Source organism: Phascolarctos cinereus, unplaced genomic scaffold (genome assembly GCF_003287225.1).
Source record: "Phascolarctos cinereus isolate Bilbo 61053 unplaced genomic scaffold, phaCin_HiC Scaffold_5;HRSCAF=322, whole genome shotgun sequence".
In the NCBI taxonomy this organism is placed as follows: domain Eukaryota; kingdom Metazoa; phylum Chordata; class Mammalia; order Diprotodontia; family Phascolarctidae; genus Phascolarctos; species Phascolarctos cinereus.
Window position 1 is genome coordinate 453,694,921 of NW_027555958.1, and position 22,215 is coordinate 453,717,135.

The 22,215-nt window shown below is 49.0% G+C and overlaps 1 protein-coding gene across 1 annotated transcript in view; it reads left to right on the forward strand.

Annotated features, from left to right (window-relative positions):
* The first annotated feature begins 3,993 nt into the window (after positions 1–3,993).
* The window catches only part of PODN (podocan), a 46,845-nt gene continuing 28,623 nt past the window's right edge, over positions 3,994–22,215 (forward strand). Inside the window, exons 1-2 of the mRNA XM_020987798.2 lie at positions 3,994–4,176; positions 19,459–19,721. Coding sequence (XP_020843457.1) covers positions 19,464–19,721 — 258 coding nt within the window. The 5' untranslated portion in view covers positions 3,994–4,176; positions 19,459–19,463. The remainder of the gene's footprint in view (positions 4,177–19,458; positions 19,722–22,215) is intronic.

A 22,215-nucleotide genomic window follows, 5' to 3' on the forward strand; every position in this document is an offset into this window, starting at 1 on the left:
CCACCCTTCCAGCTTAAGGGCCTCTCTTTCCCTCCTACCAAACTACCTTGTATTTATTTTATGTGCACTTTGCATAGAATTGTTTCTATGCCCAGTTACTTCCCCCAATAGAATTGAGTTCCCGGAGGGAGGCAATGACTGTTTTTGTTTTTGCTTTTGTGTCCCCAGCACAGCACTGGGCCCACAGGAGGGTCACTTGATATGCTTGTTAACTGTTCTGTGAAACATATGCTACTGTTAATATTGCTGGGCGTTGTTTTTCTCTAAGCTTTTTTGGGAAGATGCTGCTTCTCTGCCCTGAATTCACCATTCCCCAGGAATTAGAGGTTCATCCTAACAATCTCCTATTGAAAGCCCAAACATACTACAGAAAACAAAGCTGCCATGTCTGGCCACTTGGACAGCATGGGACTTTTCCATGGAGGACCCAGGGGCCACATTTTATGTAGCCATGGTTGGGTTCAGCTTTGTCTTCATGGTGCCTCAATCTTGCATTCTCCAGAGGGTACAATATATGTGCATAAGCAGATACGGAGAGGGACTAAAGCTGGGATGTCTTTGATCAGCTCGGCACCTTCTTGGACTAGAGTTCTGTGATGTGGCCAGGATCACGCAGTTAGTGTCTGAGCTGGGGCTTGAGCCCAAGTCTTCCTGGCTGAGAGGCTATGACACTGCAAAGTAATTTGGGAGTTGGGGAAAGCACTAACAACTTGGGGGAGAAGAGGGTCAGGAAGCATCAGAATTGGTGCTGGAGATGAGTAGAAGGGGCTGGAACAAGATTGAGAGAAGTAGACTAACTTTAAAACAAACCCATTTCTCTCTTTAAGTTTGGGGACATGGGATTGGGAGGGAGATGAAATCTCTCCAGACCATTGTTCTCTTCTGTTTCTTGACTGTGAATAATTTGTTTTAATGGTTACTCGAGTTGGGGATTTCTCTCTTTTTGAAATAGATCGCTTTTCCTTCCTTATGAGAGAAAACCAAAAGAACCAGAAGAAATGAATGTCGAAGGCTTCTTCGGATCGATGAGGGGAAGCACCACTGATGACTGCACCAGAGATGATTTAGCTTTAGACAGATTTCTCAGGTAGCTCTCGTCTTAAATTTGCAAAAAGCCACGAAACCTTTCAGATCAGTATTTTGTACTTAATTACTTCAAAAGATTTGTGATTCCAGTGGTGTGAGGGTATCCCCTTTACCAGTACAGATGGCCACCCCTCCAAAATCCTAGTAGTCTGGCTCCTGACTTGCTGTGGTTTTAAGAAGCAAGCCAATCTCTTGAACCTCTGGAGCTGAGCCTTTCGGAGCTGATCAGCTCTACCTCCAAGGAAGGCAGATTGTTCCAGAGCCAAATACTTTTACAACTTGAACCCTGGAATAGATAGATGAGAGGTATTCAACCAGAGGTGATTTCTCCCTCACCTGATTTGAATATTTTAATTGTTTAGTGTTTACCTAAGTATGTCTTATATGCACCTGTTGTTTCTAAGTGACTTGTGGACTGATATCTGTGCCTGTGTCTAAGGAGTGGGAACTTGCTAAAAGTTTGTGAAATTGAGTGACAATTAATCTTGTTACCCCTTATGATTAACATGTGATTTATGAATTTATGATTAAGTAACACTTAACAGTATGGATCACCTCACTATTGTCATCAACACCTCCCATTCCCCAACAGAATCTTAGACTGACCTTCAGTGGAGTGGGCCTGGCAGCTCCTTGTCCTCCGGACTTCACCTGAACCCCTTCTCAGCTGCCACCTCAACCCTTCTTCCCTAGGAAGCCAGCTGGTCTGGGCCTCAGAAGGCACACGGGCCCTCTCCTAATGCCCTGCTGAGGGCCGTTGTTGAGGAGAGAGCAGTGATGTCTGGTGACCAAAGCTTCTCTGCCTCTCGTTGGGGCCCTCAGCAGAGGAGACCTCTTCCTTTTTATAGGTGAAGAATCGGAAGCTCAGGGGGTCCTAGAACCTTCCCTGAGATCCCACAGGTTTAGTGGCAGAGCTGGGATCCATACTCTGGTCCTTTAACCTCAGACCCGGAGGATCCCAGCTCAGGAGCTGGAAAGAACCTACAAGGCTATTTAATCCAACTCTTTACCACGGCTGAGAAAAGGGAGGCCCAGAGAAGGGAGGAGTTTGATCCATCCCAGAGCTGGTAAGTGCTGGAGGTGGGATTGAATCCCCAGCCTGCCCCTACACTCTCTGAGGAACATCCTGGGCTGCCAGGAAGCCCATAGGAGCCCCAATCAGTCAGCGGCATGTCGGCATCACTAAGTCCCCAGACGTTTGCACTGGCTGCAAATGCCATGCTCTTCCTCCTCGCCTCTGCCTTCTGGCTGTCTCCAGCTCTCTGCCGAAGCCCCTCTTTCTGCAAGGAGTCTTTCCAGGTTCTTCTCAATCCTAGTGCCTTCTCTCTGAGACGATCCCCAGCTTACAGCTTGTTTGTGTTTAGCTGTTTGCGTGCTGTCTTCCCTTAGACTGGGAGCTCCTTGAGGGGCAGGCACCGTTTGTCTGTCTTTTGCCTTTCTTTTTATTTCCTGAGCTCAGCACAGTGCCTGGATCATAATAGGTGCTTAATAAAAGCCAACTGACTGACTGACTCATCTGCCTTCCAAGATTCTCCCCAGCAGAGCCTCTCTGGCCAAGGGCATTACAGCCTATGGAATCACGCTCTCCGGGGCCTCAGGAGACAGCCCAAATGCTGTTGTGCTACTGGAGATGTTGGTGAGATGTGCAGGATGGGTATCCAGGTAGCATCCAGCCTCTCCCACCGGCAGCCAGGCCCTTCCCACACTGGGACACTCGTGACTTAGCTGGTCCCAGTCTGAAGGCAGGGGAGGCTGGCACTCTGCTCCAGGCCAGCTTAGGAAGGAGGAGATTGGATACAGTAGCCGCCCCTCTCCCGCTTCCCCTCCCCCCCAGCAGTGGACTTGCTGCATTGTTGCCACTTGGCCAGAAGATGAAGCCTGAACCACCTCTGTGTTCATCATACATACGCAACTCAGGCCAAAACACAAAATGTTGCTTCAGCTGTTAGCAGTTAATACTAGTTTGCTTGGAAATATTCTTGGCTCGTGGGCTCAATATGGCACTGTTCAGAGAGAGGGTTTACTTCTTCTCTGTCTTGTGATTGGGGTAAGCAGGCACCCCGATCCCCTGCCCAATTTACTGTCCTCTAAGGGGCTGGGGTTCGGGGGAGGGAGACAGAGAAGAGAGGAGAGGGGGCATGATGGGGTGGGGTAAAAGGTAGTTTCCAGGAAAATTCAGCCTTGGCCCCCATTCTGTTAGCAAGGTCTCCAGATATCCCTCAGGCTGGGGGTAAGTAGAAGGAGGCTGACCTACTGGGGCTGACCTAGCGTTCCTTTGTCCCCTGATTTTTAATTGGATTGAGTTAGTAAAATTCTCAAAGGATTGAAGCAAGTAATATTTTTATTGGTAAATAAGGCAAGAGTTCCTTCTGAGGGAAGCTGAGAGGCTGACCACTTCTGGGGAGATGCTGGAAAAGGGTTTTCTGGTCAGTTATGGGTTGGAGTGGATGGCCCTCTTCCAATTGGAGAGGCTGGGATTCTGGTCTCTTTCAAAGAACTCGCTTCCATTGTTGGAGTATTTTTTTTTCTTAGCTCGGGCATGGTCTCCTTAATAAAATGCTTGTTACTTAAATAGTTCTAGAATTTTAACTTAAGGGAGAGGGTAATTCTGGGGCACAGCGGGGAAGCCCCTATCTACAGCCCTCTGGGGACGAGGGAGGGGGCCAGAAACAGAATGTCCCAACCCCCTCCCCCCAAGTCAGGATTTCCTGCAGTAGGAATGGGGGGGGGTTGCTGTGGGGCCAAACCAGGCAGCAGGGGGACAGAGAGGGGTCGCTCCTACGGTTCTGAATCACCAGGAAAGGGAACGGGCCAAAGAGGAGAGGAGCGGAGGGGTGGGGAGGGGGAGGCGGGAGAAAAACCCAATCACTTCCCACACTGGCTTTTAGGAACCTGCGCCTGTGTCCAGAAGAGGAAGCGGTCCAGCAGATACATGCCTAGGAGGCTGGGGGGGGGAGGGGGGTGAGGAGAACCCGACAACAAAACTTGTGTTGACGAAGCGGGAGCCTTGAGTTGAATGGAAGGAGCCAGTGTCCAAGGAGCTCAGCGCAGAACCCCGGGAGAGTCGTAGCAAGCGGGCCGACGCCGCAGGTAGGTACGGCCGGCGGTCCTGGAGGGGCGATCGGGGACCAGGAAGGGGGAGGCGGCGAGGGATTCCCCTCCAGCCCTGCCAGCTACGGCTGGGAGAAGGGGGGAGAAGGGGGAAAGCCGGGCTGCTTCCTCTCCCTCGTTGAAGGCTCGGGCTGGGCTGGGGTATGGAAGTGGGGTGCAGCGCCACAGAAGTCCACGACCAGCCCCACTCCGCCCCGCCTCACACGGCCCTGCCCTGTCCTCGAGAGGGCTGGGGTCCCCCGCTCAGGTTCTTGGGCTCCGCCGCTCTCTCCACCCCACCTCACCCTACCTCACCCCACCCCACCCCCAGTCTCAGGCGGGGATTTGGAAAATTCTCGTCGCGGCTTCCCTGAGGCAAAGGGGCAGCCGGGCTGTCTCCTCCGCCCGGAGGGAGGTTAGTCCTTCCCTTGTCCGCTGCCCCCCCCCCCGGCGCACATCTGGGAAGGATCGGCTTGGAGGACGGATTGGGGCGGGGAGCTGTGCGTGGGGCTGGGGCTGGGGACCTAGCGGGCCAGACAGACACCTTTGCGGGGGCCGGGGGGCCGGAGCCGCGTGAGTTGAGGCTCGATTCGCTCCTTCTCCAGCCTCGTAGCCTGACCCCGGACCCGGGCGCGCACCGACACTCTAGGGCGCAGCCACTAGCAACCTCCGAGGCAGGGCTCTCGCTCTAGCCTGGCGTCCCAAGTCAGCCGGGCTCTCCCTCTGCCCCTGGGCGGACAGATGTTGGTGGAGAGGCAGATAGAGAGAAGGGGCAGGGGTTAATGAAGCTGATTGGATTGGACCATAAACCCCGTCTGCAGTCTGGTTGGAGTGTGTCAGAGATGAAATCGGGTGGAAAGAGCTCGGGTCTTGGAGCTGAAAGGTCTGGCGGCTAGCCCTGGCACACTCGCTCTTTCTAGTGTGTGTGTGTGTGTGTGTGTGTGTGTGTGTGTGTGTGTGTGTGTGTGTGTGGCTGTGGGCAAATCAGAGGGTCGCAGGATACTGGGTCTAGGGCGGGAAGGAACGTCAGAGGAAACTGAGGTCCAAGAGAGAACAGCCGTCTTGCCCGGAGTTACACAGCTAGTAAGTGGAAGAGCTGGGATATGAACCTGCTTTCTTTAACGATTCATCGATCTTTTTACTGGACCACACTGTCTATTCACTTCTGGCCTCAGTTTCCTCATCTGTAAAATGGGTCCTTGTAAGATTTGTAAGTCTTAATGTGCTCTAGAAATGTGCATTATTTTATTCCCCCCCCCCAGGTCCTCACCCCCATTTGATCTTTGTCTTTAACCCCCTACTTCAGTGAGTCATAGCATGGGAGGTCTGGAAGGGACCTAAGAAGTCATCCACTCTGCAACATCCCCAAAAGCTCGTCCAGCCTCCGCTTGAATACCTGTGGGGTTGAGGAGCTCACTTCCTATGGAGGCATCCTTTTCCCCTTTTGGACAGCCTGGATGATACACAAGTTCTTCATTCTATTCTGGCAAAATCTGCTTCTCGGTCACTTCCTTCCCCCAAATCCATCTTTCTCAGGACTTCTTGAATTCGGCCCAGCACTCTATCCAGTGCACCACTTAGCTGCCCCATCTGACACTTGCTTGGTAGGCACTTAAAAATGCTTGTGGGTGATGGCCCCTGTGAAACAGACCACATCTTTGCCTTTCTAAAGTGCAGGCTAATTTTCTGGCTCAGCTGATGTCTGATCTCCATCAACAGCAAATACCTGGTGAAAACCTCCCTTTTGGCCACATATCCAGAGTCACAAAATTGGGGAGAGATCAAGTCTAGCCCCCCTTTAGAGACTGTGGCTTCCAACAACTGAATTTAGTTTTACAAATGAGGAAACCGAGTCTCAGAGAAACAGTACCTTACCCAAGAGTCAGTGGCAGTCACCCACAGCATTGTAGCATGTGTCCTTCCAAACACTCGCTTGCTGTGTCTGTGTGTGTCCCACATGAATGTTTGACATAACAGATGGCCCCCTCAGGCCCGTCCCCCCAGATCTCCTGTTCAAGCTGACGCCAGTCCCAGAGAAGTCCAGTTACTTTAGCTTAGCTTAGGTGCTCTAGGGCCCTCACCAGGCTTTCTCTAAGTGTTAACCCTGCCCTTTACTTTCATGCCCCTTAGAGACAAAGAACACAGAAAGCTAATAGTAATATTAACTAGCATTTATATAGGCACCTTCAGGTTTTCAAAGTGGCTTCACAAATAACCTCCTTTGATCCTCACAACTACCTTGAGAGGTAGATGCTATTATCATTCCCATCTTACAGATGAAAAAACTAAGGTGTACAGAAGGTGTCACACAGCAGTTAAATGCGTAAGGCAGGATTTGCACTCATGTCTTCCTGACTCAAGCCCTACCATTCTATCCACTGCACCACCTAGATGCTTCTTTTCTGTTAAAAGAAGGTGTGTTTTTCACAGGGACATTCTGGAGACAACACTCCAGCCTTTGCTGTGCAGGGATTGTTGAGCCTTCATGTGCTCACAGGCTCTCAAGAGTTGGAAGGTTCACACTCCCTCCCAGGCCAGCCCATTACCCTCCCCGCCTCCCCCATTTAATCATGTTTTATTTTTTCCAATTACATGCCTATTGCACTTTTGAAAAGCTGTAATTGTTAGGAAGTTTTTTCTCCCACCAAGCCTGAATCTGCCTGTCTGAAGCTTCTGTAGCTTCTAGGCAGCAAGGTGTCCAAGCTGATAGAGCGCAAGACTGTGAGTCAGAAAGGTGGGAGTTCAAACATGCCTCAGACACTTCTAGCTGTGTAACCCTGGGCCAGTCACTTAACTGCTGTTTGCCTCAGTTTCCTCATCTGTAAAATGGAGTACTAATACATAATGCCTACTGTGAGGGTCAAATGAGGCAATATTTGTAAAGTTCTTTACAAACCTTAAAGTGTGCTATAAATGCTAACTATTATTATTATCATCTCTGTATTCTGGGTCAAGTCCAATCTTTCTTCTGCTTCATAGCCTTTCGAACTCTTGAAGACCGGCATCAGCTTTATAACAGGAAGGGAAGCTGACTGGATCGTAAGACCAGAAGTATCAAGCTCAAGTCAAAATGGGACCACTGACATGCACAGAAGGTTCCTGCGGGCCAGTGACTTAGTGTTAAAATGAAACGTCATCTCTGTTGTGTTGTTTTTATTTCTTTTGTTAACTATTTCCCAAGGGTCAGAGTGGGGGCGTCTTTGACACCCCTGGCGCAGACTATAGGGACTGTTGTGAAGGGACACAAGAGCGTCAGAGCCCATTGGATCTGGGAGGACCTTAGGAATGGCCTGGAGATGGTGTGGAGTAGTGCAAAGGATTCTGGACCCCAGGGCAGAGACCTGGGTTCATTTCTCAGCATTGTCACTTGCTGACCATATGACCTTGGGCAAGTCACAGCCTTCCTGGGCCTTAGTTTATTCATTTGTAACACAAAGGCATTGACCTTGGACAGTACCTGAAGGTTCCTTTTAGTTTTAAATTCTGTGAATTTTATGTACCCCTTTATTTTATAGGAGATAAACCTGACACCCAGAGGGGTCGTGACTTATCTGAGATCTCTCAGGTAATAAGCAGAAAGGCAGGACCTGAATCCACGTAAGGGCGGCTTCGGCTTCGTGGTAAAGGTCATGGAAAGGGTGCTGGGCTTGGGCCAGGGTGTTTGACTTTGGAGCCTGACTTGTGGTCTTGGGGAGATCCCTCAGCCTCTTGGCATTTCAGGTTCCTCATTTGTGTCAGACAGGACCAGATAACTCCTAAAGGCCCCTCCAGCTCTGACCTTGTGATAAATGTGTAGTATGTGTCCCTCAGGCCACTGCTTCTGCTGATTCATTAGTCCTTGCTGCTCCCAAATTAAGTAGAAGGCTTTGCAGCATCACTTAATCATTTTCGTGGCCAGAAGCAGGCTCCCTAAAATCCCACATGTTGGATTGGACCCACCAACGTTCTGTTTACCCCACCAGTAAGAGATGCATCTGAGCATTCGCTAAGCACTGGGCCCCCATGACAAATGAATGAAATGCATGAACGAATGAAGGTCTAGACTAGGATGACACTCGGAGGAGGAGGAGCAGGATGGCCCAGAAGGGACCCTTGAACAGAGTGACCACGGTGGTGAGCTGATCTGTGGGCAGGTGATTAACATATCCTTGCCAGAGGCTTCACTGGATTTCAGTCCTGTGCCCAGCATATGACGGTCCATTCTTGACACTCACGAGACTGATTTTCACTCTGACTTAGTCACCTCCAGTGGTTCCCAGGAACTTCCAGGATCAAATAGAAATTCCTTTGTTTAGCTTTTCAAGCCTTTCAGAACCCAGCCCCGACCTCTTCACAGCCTCCTGGACATGATTCCTCCCTCCTCCAGCTCACTGCTCCTTCCTGACACGTGACGCCTCATCTCCTGTGTGGGCCTTTGGGCCAAGCATGCCTGATTTGCCTGGAATGCCCTCCCTTCTTCCCTCTGCCTCATAGAATCCCTGTATCTTCAAAAACTACCATCTACAAGGACTACCAGCTTCAGGAAGCCTTTCCCAATGCCTTCAGCTCCTAACTCTCTCTTAATTATGTGTAATTATTTTCTATTCTGCAGTTACTTACATAAGGGTAGTGGTTTACCTTTCTTAATCACAGAAGGCTCTGACAGCTAGATCGAATCAACCAAGGACATAAATGAGGTACAAGCAATCAATCTGAGAGGAGTGATGCTAGCTGACAGCACACAAGAAATGTCTTATTATTGGCCCTGCTCTGGTCCTCTGTAGGACCCAGAAAGCTGGTGGAACATCCAGGACCCCAGTAGCTGTGGCCAAGGTCAGTGGTGAATGGACTTCAGAGAGGGGAGTACCCTGAGGGGAGGAAGGATGGAGTTTCTAAGCCTCTGAAGGGGAGTTCCCATCGACCTCAGCAGCTGCAGGGGCCAGGACTGCCTGGCCTAGGAGACACTGAGGTCCAACTGAGGAAAATAAAGCAGCATCCGAACATTGCAAGATTCTTCCTTTGGAGTCCAGCTGAGAACTGCTGTCTCTGGCGATGACTGTCATGAGGACTCGTGGGGAAGAGAAGAGAGCTCCCAGGAACCAGAAGCCTTGAATTGATCCTGGGGCCGTGTCTGCTTTCTAAGTTTGAGTTCACTTTCCTGAGGGACCTTGTGTGTGCAAGGGCACTGTGTGCCCCTGGTCTGGGAGGATGCCTATCGTGACAGCTGCCCTTGAGTGACTGTCCACCCTCTTCTTCCCTCCCCTCCACCCCCAGCCCTGACATTCCCTCTTCTAAGCCCTTCCCAACTCTGATATTCCCTGTTCTAAGGCCCTCCCAGCCCTGACATTCTCCCTGTTCTAAGGCCCTCCCAGCCCTGACATTCTCCCTGTTCTAAGGCCCTCCCAGCCCTGACATTCTCCCTGTTCTAAGCTCCCTCCTAGCTCTGATATTCTCTGTTGGAAGTTCCCTCCCAGCCCTGACATTCCCTGTTGTAAGCTCTCCACCCCCCTCCAATGACACTTTCTATTCTGTGGTTCCTGCCCTTCTCAGCCTCTAGTATCCCATGGCCCCAGAAGCCCCGGCTCACATCCCATGCAGGCCTAGTGTTCGCAGACGCCACATGGTCCTTGTTATTCTTCTCTCATTTGCCTCATCTGTTACTGTTTCTTTAGTTGGAGGTGGGCGGGCCACCCAGGAAGCTTAGGGCTAATGTAAAAACTGGGGATCAGTGAGACTGGACCTGCGAGGACACTGGGTGGTGCTGGAATCAGGTGGTCTGAGTGTAGAGAGAGAAGCCCCTGAGGAAGCCCCCCAAGGCCCTGCACTGTCAGAGCTGGCAGGTAGCTTAGAAATCATGGGGTCCTAACTCCTCAGCCCATAGGTGGGGAAAACTATGGCCCCTGCAGGAGAGATGACTTCCTAGGATCCTCTGTGGTCCCTGGCAGGCCCCAAACCCCAGGCTGAATCTAGAACCTCAAGCTGGAGCCAGAACCACAAGCTGGATCTAGAACCTCAGGCTGGAGCCAGAACCTCAGGCTGAATCTTGTCATGCTGCCTTCCCAGCTGAGGCAAAGCCTGTTCTTTGTATTAAGGGGCTCCCAGGGAGCATGGGCTGCTGATACTTTGAATTAATAATAGAGTCTAGGCCCGGAATGAAGAACTCATGGAACACTTCTCCCCAGCAGATTGGAAGTTCCTTGAAGGCAGGGACTGGCTTTGTCCTGGCACTCCTCAAGCCTTGCAGGGTGCACTGTGCAAAGCGGGATCTTAATACATGTTTATTGAACTGGCTTGATCAGAGGGAGACCCCAAAGCTGGTTAGGAACACTGGCCTCAGGAAAGAGGGGAGGAGCTCTGGGCTTTGGGAAGCCCTAGAAAAGACTCTTCCTCATTGCCTGCAAATGGTCAGGCCGTGGCACTTTCTGAGTCTCCATTTTCCCATTTGTAAAATGGAGCCAAGAAAACCTGTAGCCTAGCTTCTGCCTCACAGGGTGCTGAGGCAAGTGGGGGTCCTGTGTGTCTTTGCTCCCCACTCCCAGCCCCTGGGCACTGTTGATGCAGGAAAGCGGCTGGGATTCACCAAGAACAGACCAAGACGAATGCTCCTCACTCTCCCTTCTTTTGACAGGATGGGAGAAATGTTGCATAAAGAATTTTTTTTCTTAGGTGTTAGCAAAGCATTTTACAAAATATTTTGCTGTATAGTAGCAGCCTGGGAGCATGATAGCTATTTAATCCTTGGTTTTATACACAGATGACACTGATAGAGGCAGTATGGTACCATGGACAGAGTGCTGGCCCCGGGGTCACAGGGCTTGTGTTCAAATCTCTTTTTTCTTTCTTTTCTTTAAGTGACTTGCCCAGGGTCACACAGCTAGTGTCATGTGTCTGAGGCCGGATTTGAACTCGCGTCGTCCTGAATCCAGGGCCAGTGCTCTATCCACTGCGCCACCTAGCTGCTTCCCTGTGTTCAAATCTCACTCCAGAGACTTCTTACCTGGGTGACTTTGGGCAAATCCCTTTCCCTCCCTGGGCCTCAGTTTCCTTATATGTAAAATGATCGATTTGGGCTAAACAGCCTTTGCGGTCCCTTTCAGTTCCACATCTGTGATCTGTCAGACAGACAGACAGTTGGGTTGTTCAGACCTGACTGGAGGGAGGACTCAGTGCAGCTTGTCAGGGTCCAGGGAGAGTGTATTTGGCACAGAGCTGCAGGCATCTGGGCTTGGCCCTGAGCTGGTAAACAGTTTTATCAGCACCTTAGATCGATGCAGACATACAAGGCAGGCCCATCAGGTTTACAGATGATGCAGAGCTAGGAGGGGGAGCCACCACGCTTGGTGACAGAATGCAGAAAGATTTTCACAGGCTATAACAAGGATGGAATTTAATAGGAAGAAATGTAAACTGTCTGACACTTGCGTTCAAAATTCCGGCTCACAAATACAAGCTGGAGGAGGCCAGCCTGGATGGCGGCCTGTGAGCTCAGCTTGAGTCAACACTGTGGTTTGGCAGCACGAAAGCCTGGGAGATCTTGGGCTGCTTGGGGAGAGGAGCTGTGGCCCCTCTGTCCTCTGCCCCCGCCCGGCTGGAGTATCCCACTCTGTGCTGGGATTCCCATTTGAAGGATGCTGTTGACGATGGAGACCTTGAGCTCTTTCCACCCACACCACATTTCGTCTCAAGCCAGTGGGTCTTTGCTCACGTCTAAAGTGTGCCGCTTCCCTCCAGACACATCTCAGGTGTCCCCTTCCTGCTGCTCATGGACCTTCCTGATCTGCCCCCACTGCCCCGTTGTCTGGCACACACTGCTTTGTGGGTTCATGTGTTGGGTACCACAGAGACTATGGAATATATGTCTCTATATGTCCAACATCTTTTGCATAAGGATAGGGACAGCAGGAGCAGTGATTTCACTGGCGTGGAGTTGCAGGTTCCCTAACTTTTTGGTCTCAGAACCCCTTTCCATTCTTAAAAAATTAATACCAGGGGCGGCTAGGTGGCGCAGTGGAGAGAGCACCAGCCCTGAAGTCAGAAGGACCTGAGTTGAAATCTGGCCTCCTATCAAACACTTGACACTTACTAGCTGTGTGACTCTGGGCAAGTCGCTTAACCCCAATTGCTTAAAACAAACAAACAAACAAACAGAAATTGAATACCACAAAGAGCTTTTATTTATGTGGGTTATGCCAATATCTAACATATTAGAAATTAAAATGTCAGCATTATTATGGAAATAGTTTTGATGTTGCAGACCTGAAGGAGTCTGAGGGACCCCCAGGGGTTGGTCCCTGGGCTACATTTTGAGAAGCCCTGGTGGTAAGTAAACCACTAACAAAGGCTGGCGAAGCGAAGGGTCCCAGAGTCCCAGAGCCAGAATGTATCAGAGGTGGAATCTGCAGCCAAGCTAGACTTCTCCCTGGTAGAGTAAAGTATCCCTGCAGGCAGGTGCCAGACTGCATCTCACCCTGCACAATCGACATCTGATGAATGTCCTAGAATAGGAGGTTTAGGGAGCCTGGAATACTTCGCTGGCCCGGAGGAGAACACTTAAGGTGTCTTGGAGGCTTTGCAGGGCTGTCTTGTAGAGGAACCATCAGACTTATTCTGCTTGGTCCCCAAAGGCAGAACCGGGAGTGGGGGGGAGGAGGAGCTGTAAAGAGGTGGTCATTTTAGACCAGATGCCAGCAGAAACCTCCTAAGCAGTAGAGCGGGGCACAGGTTAAATGGCTGCCCGGGCACAGGGAGTGGCTTTGCCCTCACCAGGGGTTTTCAAGGCCAGACTGGATGCTGTCCAGTTAGGTGGGATGTAGGAGGGCTGTGGAGATGCCTCCTGGGTACCTTGCTGTAGTCCTGACATCCTGTAATTCTGGATGATACCTGTTGGGAGAGTCATTGCCACAGCCCCATGGCTGGGACAGCCTTTCTGCTCTTCGTGTGGGAATCTCCCTTAAGTTGCTCTCAGTCATTCCCGGCTCCCGCTGGGGATGGATTCTGTCTTCAAATTGCTGAAAGCTTAGCAGCTTGTACTTGGCCAAGAGGGTGGAACCAGGACCAGTGCAAGGCAGGCATGTGGAGGCGGGTCACCCTCCCCACGAGAACCACCCACCAGGGAAGGGGCTGTGTCTCCTACAGTGTCTCCAGCTCGGGCCTGGGAACCCCCCTGGCAGGTTTGACCTCATGAGAAAGGTCTCTTGGTACAGAACTGCTAGCAGACTGTATGCTTTCTGAGTACCAGCCTAGCCCAGCGTGGAGGATACATGGCAGACTGGCTCCTTCCTTCAGGAGGAATCATTTGGGCCACTGGGTGGTGTAGGAAGAGAGCAGCGAGGGGAACCTTCGACCCCGAGGCCACATCAAGTATGGCCCCAATTCTGACAATTCCTGGCACACAGGAAGCCTTCCATAAATGCCTGCTGACTTATCAGTAAAATCAGAATAACAACAGCACCTAATTCAAAGACTTGTGAGAATCAAAGAAGATAAAAGTGTAAAGTGTTCTTGGAACCTTAAAGTGATATGTAAATGCACGCTTTTAGTATTACCAGGGCGGCTTGGTGGTGCAGTGGGTAGAGTGTCCCACCTGGAGTCAAGAGGACCTGAGTTCAAATCCAGCCTGTGTGACCCTGGGCAAGTCACTTAACCTTGTTTGCCTCAGTTTCCCCATCTATAAAATGAACTGGAGAAGGAAATGGCAAAGCACTCCAGTGTCTTTGCCAAGAAAACCCCAAATGGGATCATGAAGAGTTGGACACGACTGAAACAACCTAACGACAACAGAGATCAGGAAAGAAGAAACACACCAGGAACGAAGATATCATATGTTCACAGACACATGGTAGCCAGATAGAAAGACAAGTTCACTTTAGTATGTTTTTGGTGTGATCTCAGGTGACTTTGATGGATCTACGACCCTCATAGGTCACCAAGGCACTGCCATCTTAGGATATTCATTGACCTAAGATCAAGGAGGTGCCACAACGAATAGAGTCCAGGGACTGGATTAGGAAGACTCATCTTCCTGAGTTCAAATCTGGCCTCAGGCACTTACTAACTATGTGACCCTGGGCAAATCACTTAACCCTATGTTCCTCAATTTCCTCATTTTTAAAATGAACTGGAGAAGGAAATTGCAAACCATTACAGTATTTTTGTCAAGGAAACCCTACAAGGGGTCATGAAGAGGTGGACACGACTGAAACAACCTAACGACAACAGAGATCAGGAAAGAAGAAACACACCAGGAACGAAGATATCATATGTTCACAGACACATGGTAGCCAGATAGAAAGACAAGGCCATCTATAAAATGAACTGGAGAAGGAAATGGCAAAGCACTCCAGTGTCTTTGCCAAGAAAACCCCAAATGGGATCATGAAGAGTTGGACACAGCTCAACAACATTATTGTTTTTATTTATTTATTATTAATTTATTTTGAATTATCAACAATCACTTCCATAAGCTTTTGAGTTTTAGATTTTTCTCCTCCTCCTTCCCTACCTGCCTCTCCAAGTCAGCATGCAATCTGATATAGGCTATACATAGACATTCCTATTAAACATATTTTCACCAACAACGTTGTTATTATGGTCTACCTGGCACATAGTAAGTGCTTGATAAAAGTTTATTGACTATTATTATGGAAACCCATGACTGGAATGGGCTGCCTTGGGAGGCACTAAGGGCGTCATTACTGGAAGTGTTAGCAGAGACCAAAGAACCCTCCTTGGATGCTGTAGAGGGGAAATTCTTATCTAGGAACAGACCTTGACTCCCCAGCATGGTCTGCTGGTAAGAGCGCCGGGCTTGGCATCAAAGGCTCTGATTTGAATTCTAGCTCTGTTATGTGCTAGGTGGGTGACTTTTTTTTAAATGTATGTTTATTTATTTTTAGAAATTTTTTCCCCAGTTACATGTAAAAGCAATTTTTAACATTCATTTTTAAAACTTTGAGTTCCAAATTCTCTCCCTGCTTTCCTCCCCAATTCCATCCCCCACCCCGCATTGAGAAGGCAAGCAGTTTGATACAGGTTATGCATGTGTAGCCATACAAAACATATCCATAATAGTCATACTGTGAAAGAAAACAGAGACCCAAAAAAACCTCAAGAAAAATAAAGTAAAAAAAAGTATGCTCCATTCTGTATTCAGACACCATCATTCTTTCTCTGGGGATGCATAGCATTTTTCATCATCAGTCCTTCAGAGTTGTCTTGGATCATTGGCTGAGAATAGCTAAGTCATTCACAGCTGATCATCTTACAATATTGCTGTTACTTTGTACATAGCACATTTTACTTTGTATCAGCTCATGCAAGTCTTTCCAGGTTTTTCTGAGAGCATCCTGCTCATAATTTTTTTTTTTTGGCTTTTTGGTAAGGCAGTCAGGGTTAAGTGACTTGCCCAGGGTCACACAGCTAGTGAGTAATGGCCGGTGCACTATTCGCTGCAGCACCTGGCTGCTCATCATTTCTTATAGTACAGTAGTATTCCGTCATTCGTTCAGCCATTTCCCAATGGATGGGCTTCCCCTCAGTTTCCAATTCTTTGCCCCCAGAAAAGAGCTACTATAAATATTTTTGTACACGTACGTCCTTTTCCTTTTTGTTTTTTATCTCTTTTGGGATACACACCTAGTAGCGGTATTGCTAGGTCAAAGGGTATAGCCGGGTGACTTTGAGTAAGTTACTTTCACACTGGGTGGGGGGATTCCCTGTAAATCTCCCTGTAGAATGAGGGGGTTAAGCTAGATGTTAAAGTCTAAATCATATGATCCAATTTCCCTGAAAATTTTGGGTCGCAATCAATCAACATGTATTTATTAAGCACTCGCTATGTGCCACAAAATAAGAAAAAGTTAGGTAAACTCTTCTCTCAATGATCTTGCATTTTAATGGAGAAGACAACAAATATTTATACGTATATATAGAATGAAAAGAAAAAGAATAAATAACAGATGCTTAGAATCTTAATTTCCCCCCCTCCACCTTTGAGCCTCCAGTTCCTCATCTGTAAAATGGGGATAATACTTACACTGCCTACCTCGTGGGTTGCCTGTCTTCCATACTTTATGGGAAAAGTGCTTTGCAAACCATCTCGTGCTGTGGAAAGGTGAGTTTGCATTATTCTGTTATTATTCCAGCAATTACTCTGCATTACTCCAGCAAGCAGAGTGTTCTAAGACTTGAAGGAATGAGAGTCAAACCCTGGACTTGAAGGGAGAAAAGGAGGCAAGGGGTCAGAGCATTTCAGGCACGCGGATGGCCTGTTAAAGACAATGTTGAGGGGAGCAAGAAGGCCGCTTTGGCTGGATTTCAACTTTGCTTGAAGAGTCTGTAAAGGAGAAGAATGTATAATCAGGCCAGAAAGGTGGAGAAGCTGGAATTATTTTTTTCATTTTTAAAAATTGTAAACTTAATAGTTAATGAAAACAAACACAAAATAAGTGGTAAAATCCTGACTCAATTCTTAGCCTTAAACAGGCAGAAGCAGACAACATCAGACAAGCAAAGAACAATGTTAGGAAAACAGCACATTGGTCTAGAGCTTGGGTCTACCAAGTATAATCTACTAACAGATTATACTGTTGCCCTCAGTATTGCAAGCAGTTATTATGCCCATTTTACAGGAAACTGAGGCTCTGAATAGTTAAATGACTTGCCCACAGTCATACGGTTTAATGAATAATGAGAATTGTTGCTTATGTTCTTCCTGTATGCCAGGCCCTGTGCTAAGTGTTGGGGCTACCAATATATAAAAAGAGAGAGAGACAGAGACGGTACCCTCAAGGCACTTACATTCTGATAAGGAATGACGGGGCGTCTGGGGGAGGGGAGACCAGGGAAGCAAATTTTGTCCTGGTGGGAGGAAAGGGAGGGTACATGGTCAGTGGCAGGCAGATGGTGAGCTGGCTTGAGTGCAAGGCGGCTGGCTGGGCTGTAAAGCTGCTGAAGCATCCAGCCCGTGGCTGGAGAAGGCTAAGAGGTCCCAGTGTAGATATACTCAGTCAGTATCCAACTTCAAGGAAGAATAGACTGACTGTCCTGGGGACTGGGGCTTGGGCTCTGGAAGGCTTGGGTATGGAGCATGGTGGGAGAGAAGCAGGTCAATTAGCTGTATGGTGGGATGGGTAGATGGAATAGGAAGCTGAAGCTGGTGTCTGAGGCAGGAGAATGCTTCTGTCTCCTAGGCTGCCTTTGTTGGGAGCTGGAGGTTTTGAAGGAGAAGGTGGAGGGCAGTCACTTGGGATTATGGGGCACAAGTGGGGACTGTGATAAACAGCCTGAGGAGCCTGGGGGCCTGGAGGGGACCTAGGAAGGCAGAGGGTCACAGAAGAAGGAGTGGGAGAATGCCAAAGGGAGAAAGCTCTGACTCTGTTTTTCCAAAGACTGGTGTCATCAAAGTGAAATGTGGGAGCTTGGACCTAGGGATGAGAATGTGGGGTAGTGGTATGTGTGTATGTGGGCAGAGGGTGGGTGTGGGTGAGTATGTGTGTGTAAGGGGCTGAGCTTTCCCAGAATCAGAGCATTTGAGAACTGGAAGGTGCCAGTGGTCATTTAGTCTGACGTGCACCTCGTCACCTGTCTTCTCTGAATCGATCCCTTCCTCAGGTCTTCAGTCCACTCCCACACATCTGCCATTTTGGTATTCCCAAAGCCCAGGTCTGACAGTGTTACCTCTCCTGCTCAGTAAACTCCAGTAGCCTCCCATCTCCTCTGAGTTCAGATTTAAACTCTGCTTGCCTTTGGAAAGCCCGTCATACCTTGGCTTCAGCCACCTTTGTGGCCTGATTATACATTTTTCTCCTTCACAGACTCTTCAAGCAAAGTTGAAATCCAGCCAAAGCAGCCTTCTTGCTCCCCTCAACATTCTGTCTTTAACAGGCCATCCGCTGTGCCTGAAATGCTCTGCCCCTTTGCCTCCTTGTCTCCGTTCAAGACCCAACTCAGATCCCACCTGCAACTGGGGACCTTTCCTAGGTGCTCCTCCATGCTTTCCCTCTGAAACAATCTCTTCTGGATAGGTCTTATACGTGCCTGCTCATTCAGGTGTTGTCTTCCCCAGAGACTGGTGGGGACTGTTTTTGCCTTTCCTTATATCCCCAGGGGTTGCCTGGCACACAGTAGGTGCTTAATACATGCTTGGTGACTGACTGGGCCCCAGGGTGCTTGTCCTAGTTTTCTATGCCCTGGGAGGGATTATTCTGCCTGCTGCCTGAAGCTCAGAGGAAGGAATGAAGGCCAGCCCCAGACCTGTGGTTGTCTGAGTTCTGAATTGTAAGGAAAAGGAGATGACAGTCTCCATGGGAAACTTTGACACCTCCCCCCAATATTGCCTTTATAAGGAGAAAAAAAGAGTTGCATCCTCCTGGCGGGGGGTGTGTGGGGTCCAACTGCCAACCGCAAAGCTTTCTGTGGGTCCAGTGCAGCTCGTGCTGGCCCTTGGGGCTTCCAGCCGGTGCCAGCCAGTGTGTGGTTACACCCCTCGTTCTCTCCAGGAGAGACAAGAGTAGGACCCCACAGGGCAAAGTAAGCAGGGGGAAGGGAGTTGGTAGAGGGCTCTAGTTCCCTCAGCTCCACTCCAGGCTTCTGTTCTGGCCTCTTTCCACCTGGAAGCTGCCCATCTTGTCCTCAGCCCCATCTTTTCTCACCAGCCACTGGCTTCACCATCTTCATCTTCACACCTTTCAGCCCTTCCGGATTAACTGTGTGTTCACACGGACACATCTAGGTGATACCTGGAGAGCCAGACATAAACAGAAATAGACACTCATATACCCAGACTTTTTCTCCACCTCCTCACCAACCCTCCCCCCACCCCTGCAAAATTCCATTCAGAGAACCTGTAGGTGCAGACTCAGACACCACTGCCAGGAGCTTTTATACCTCTTTTACAGATAAGGAAATTGAGGCTGAGAGAGATGACCCTGGGGTCACAAGTGTCAGAGGCAGGATTTGAACCTAGGTCCTCCTGACTGCATATCCAGCACCATGGCCCCAGAGAAGTCTTGGGGAAAGTTGTCAAGAGGCGCGTCTATGGTGGTCTCCGTTAGAACGGGTGACCCCTAGGAATGGCAGGGGCTGTTTCAGGTGCTGATAGCCTCTCTCTCCAAAGAGGGCTTTCAGTGATGGCGGGAGGAGCACCTCCTGAACATATCGATAGGGGAGATGGGTCGGGCTGGGTGGCCTCCGGGCTCCCCCCAGTTCTGGATCGGGGGCCAGGAGCCAGTGAGGAGCAGCTTTGCCAGCCCTGATCCTTCTCCCTCAGCCATCCGCATCACTGTGCCTTTCCTTCCTTTTCAGAGGCAATGGTCCCAAGCAGGACGTTCCTGCTGGCGCTCTGGGCATGGGCCTGGGGGCCCCACGGCGCTCATGGTCAGACCGATGAAGATAACGAATTTCTGGAGGATCCCATCCTTTTTCTGAGGCCGGAGCCGGGGCAGGGGAGCCTTGATTGCCCCCGAGAATGTGTGTGCACACAAGAAGGTGTGGTAGACTGTGGGGGCATTGACCTCCGGGAGTTCCCTGGAGACCTCCCTGAGTATACCAATCACCTGTCCTTGCAGGTAAGAGCCAGATGCCTCAGTCACACAGCAAACTCTCCAGGCAAGATCTTGACCCATAGTGAGCTTTGTAAATGCTGAAGCCCCTTACAAATATCACTTCTTCTGTTCCTTTGGACTTAATCCAAACCTGGGCATTTAGCGGTGTAGGAAACTTCCAGTGTGGACAGCCCCTCCACAGCTTCTAATCATCAACTCACCTGTAATTTACACTCAGAGCTTGGCCTGGGGAGAAATGAGGTGATTTGCCAAGGGTCACACAGCTAAGATGTCTGAGATGGGGCTTGAAGCCTGTTCTTGCTGGCTCCAAGATGGATCCTCCGTCCATTCCATCACTCTCCTTATCAGATATCAAGTGGGGAAAGAAGGGAAAGAGTGTTGCCCCATTTTGAAGCAGCAAATGTGGCTTCAAACCTCATCCCATCTTCTGTGTAACCCTGATCAAGTCCAAAAACAGTTATTAAGCACCTACTATGTGTCAAGCACCATGCTCAGGGCTGGGCACACAAAGACAGCACACAAATACAGACAAGAAGACAGTCCCTGCCCTCAAGGAGCTCAGAGTCTAACAAGGAAGACAGCATGCAGGCAACTACATCCTCTTAACCTCCTTGGACCTCAGTGTGTGTGTAAGATGAGGAAACTGGTCTAGCTAATCTAGAAGGCAGGAACTCTTGACCTTTCTGGTGTCATGGATGCCTCTGGCAGTCTGGGGAAGCTTCCTCAGAACCATGTTTTCAAAGGGATAAAATACCTAAAGTTGTAAAGGAAATCCATTACATTGAAATAAAGATATATTTGTGTGTGTGTGTGTGTGTGTGTGTGTGTGTGTGTGTGTGTGTGTATTTGCCATCCAAGTTAATTGACCCCTGAAATCTATCCCTCAGGTTATGAACATCTACTCTAAGGTACCTCCCAGCTCTACATTTATGGGTTTTTTTTTTTGTTTTTTGGGTTTTTTTTGACTAGGCAATGGGGTTAAGTGACTTGCCCAGAGTCACACAGCTAGTAAGTGTTATGTGTCTGAGGCCAGATTTGAACTCAGGTCCTCCTGAATCCAGGGCTGGTGCTCTATCCACTGCACCACCTAGCTCTACATTTATGAACCAAAGATCATATATATGCATATATACATAACTAGTTGTAGATAGAGATATTATGTAAGAATGACTGACAGTTCTATGATGCTTTAAAAACAAGTTTTCAAAGGGTTTTTCTGGCTGTTGTTCATACACTTTACCCTCCTAATAAACTGAGTGTTCTCCGTCCCCCAACCCAGTCAGCCCTACTCTGTCCTGTCCCTGTTTCTTTGCCAAAGCACTTACCTGTATCTGGACTTACCTGTAACTGTGTCTGGTCTCCCTGTCCCCCTGCTCCTCTTCACCTCAAGAAATCTGCCTCATCCTTTGATGTCCCCTCCTCCAAGAAGCTTCCCTGGTCCCGTCTCTCCTGCCCCCAAGTCACCCTTTTTCTCCTCAAACCTCTCTAAAGCTCTCCTCCGACAACATGCAATGTCAGGTCTCCTGCCTGTTCTCCTGCCAGACTGTGCACTGTTTTGTCTCCTCCTTCCTTGGTCACCCCAGCTGGACATGATCTTCCCTTTGTGATTTGCAGTTGAATTGGTGCCGCCTCGTAACACTTTAATTAGTCAGCCAATGGTCTAGACTAGATAAACACCTCCCATCTCTAGAGAGCATGCTTTGCCACCAGCTCCAGGTGGCAAGCCCAGGTAACTGGGGGGGGGGTGCTGGTGCCCTCAACAATAATAAAGAAGTTGGAGAAATAATATAGATCTGGGAATTAATTAGCTGTTTAGAGATGATTGTTAAGCCCATGGAAGCCAATGAGAGAATATGGAGGGAGAAGAGAACAGTACTCAGGATGGAGACTTGGGGGACCCTTGTGGTTAGTGGACATGACTTAGAGGAAGAAGCAGCAAAGGACGCTGAGAAGGAGCAATCAGACAGAGAGAAGAAAAACCAAGAGAGAGCAGTGTGGTGAAAACAGAGAGAGGAGAAAGTATGGAGAAGAGAGTGAGCACCAGTGTCAGAGGCCACAGAGAGGTCAAGAAGGAGGAGGATGGACAGAAGTCCATTAGATTTAGCAATTAAGGAATCACTGGTGACTTGGAGACCTTAAAGTGCCATAGAAACACTAGCTAGCTCTTCTTTGGGCGTCAGTTTCACCATATGTAAGATGATGGAGGTGGACGAGGTGCTCTCCAAGGTCTGGTGCTAAGTCCTGTGATTCCACGAACATAAAACGTTAGGACCCAGAGTTTTGAAGCTTGAAAGGTTTTTAAGAATCTCTCAAATTACACATGAATCAGAATTTTGTTAGAAAATGCTGATCCTGAGGACAAATTAGTATAGTATGGTCCTACATAGATGCATATGAATGTATAAGTCTGTCTATGAGTATGATTATAGATATCTAAGTATATGTATGTGCAAATGTATGTATGTAAGGGTATATGTATGTATATAAGTACATATAT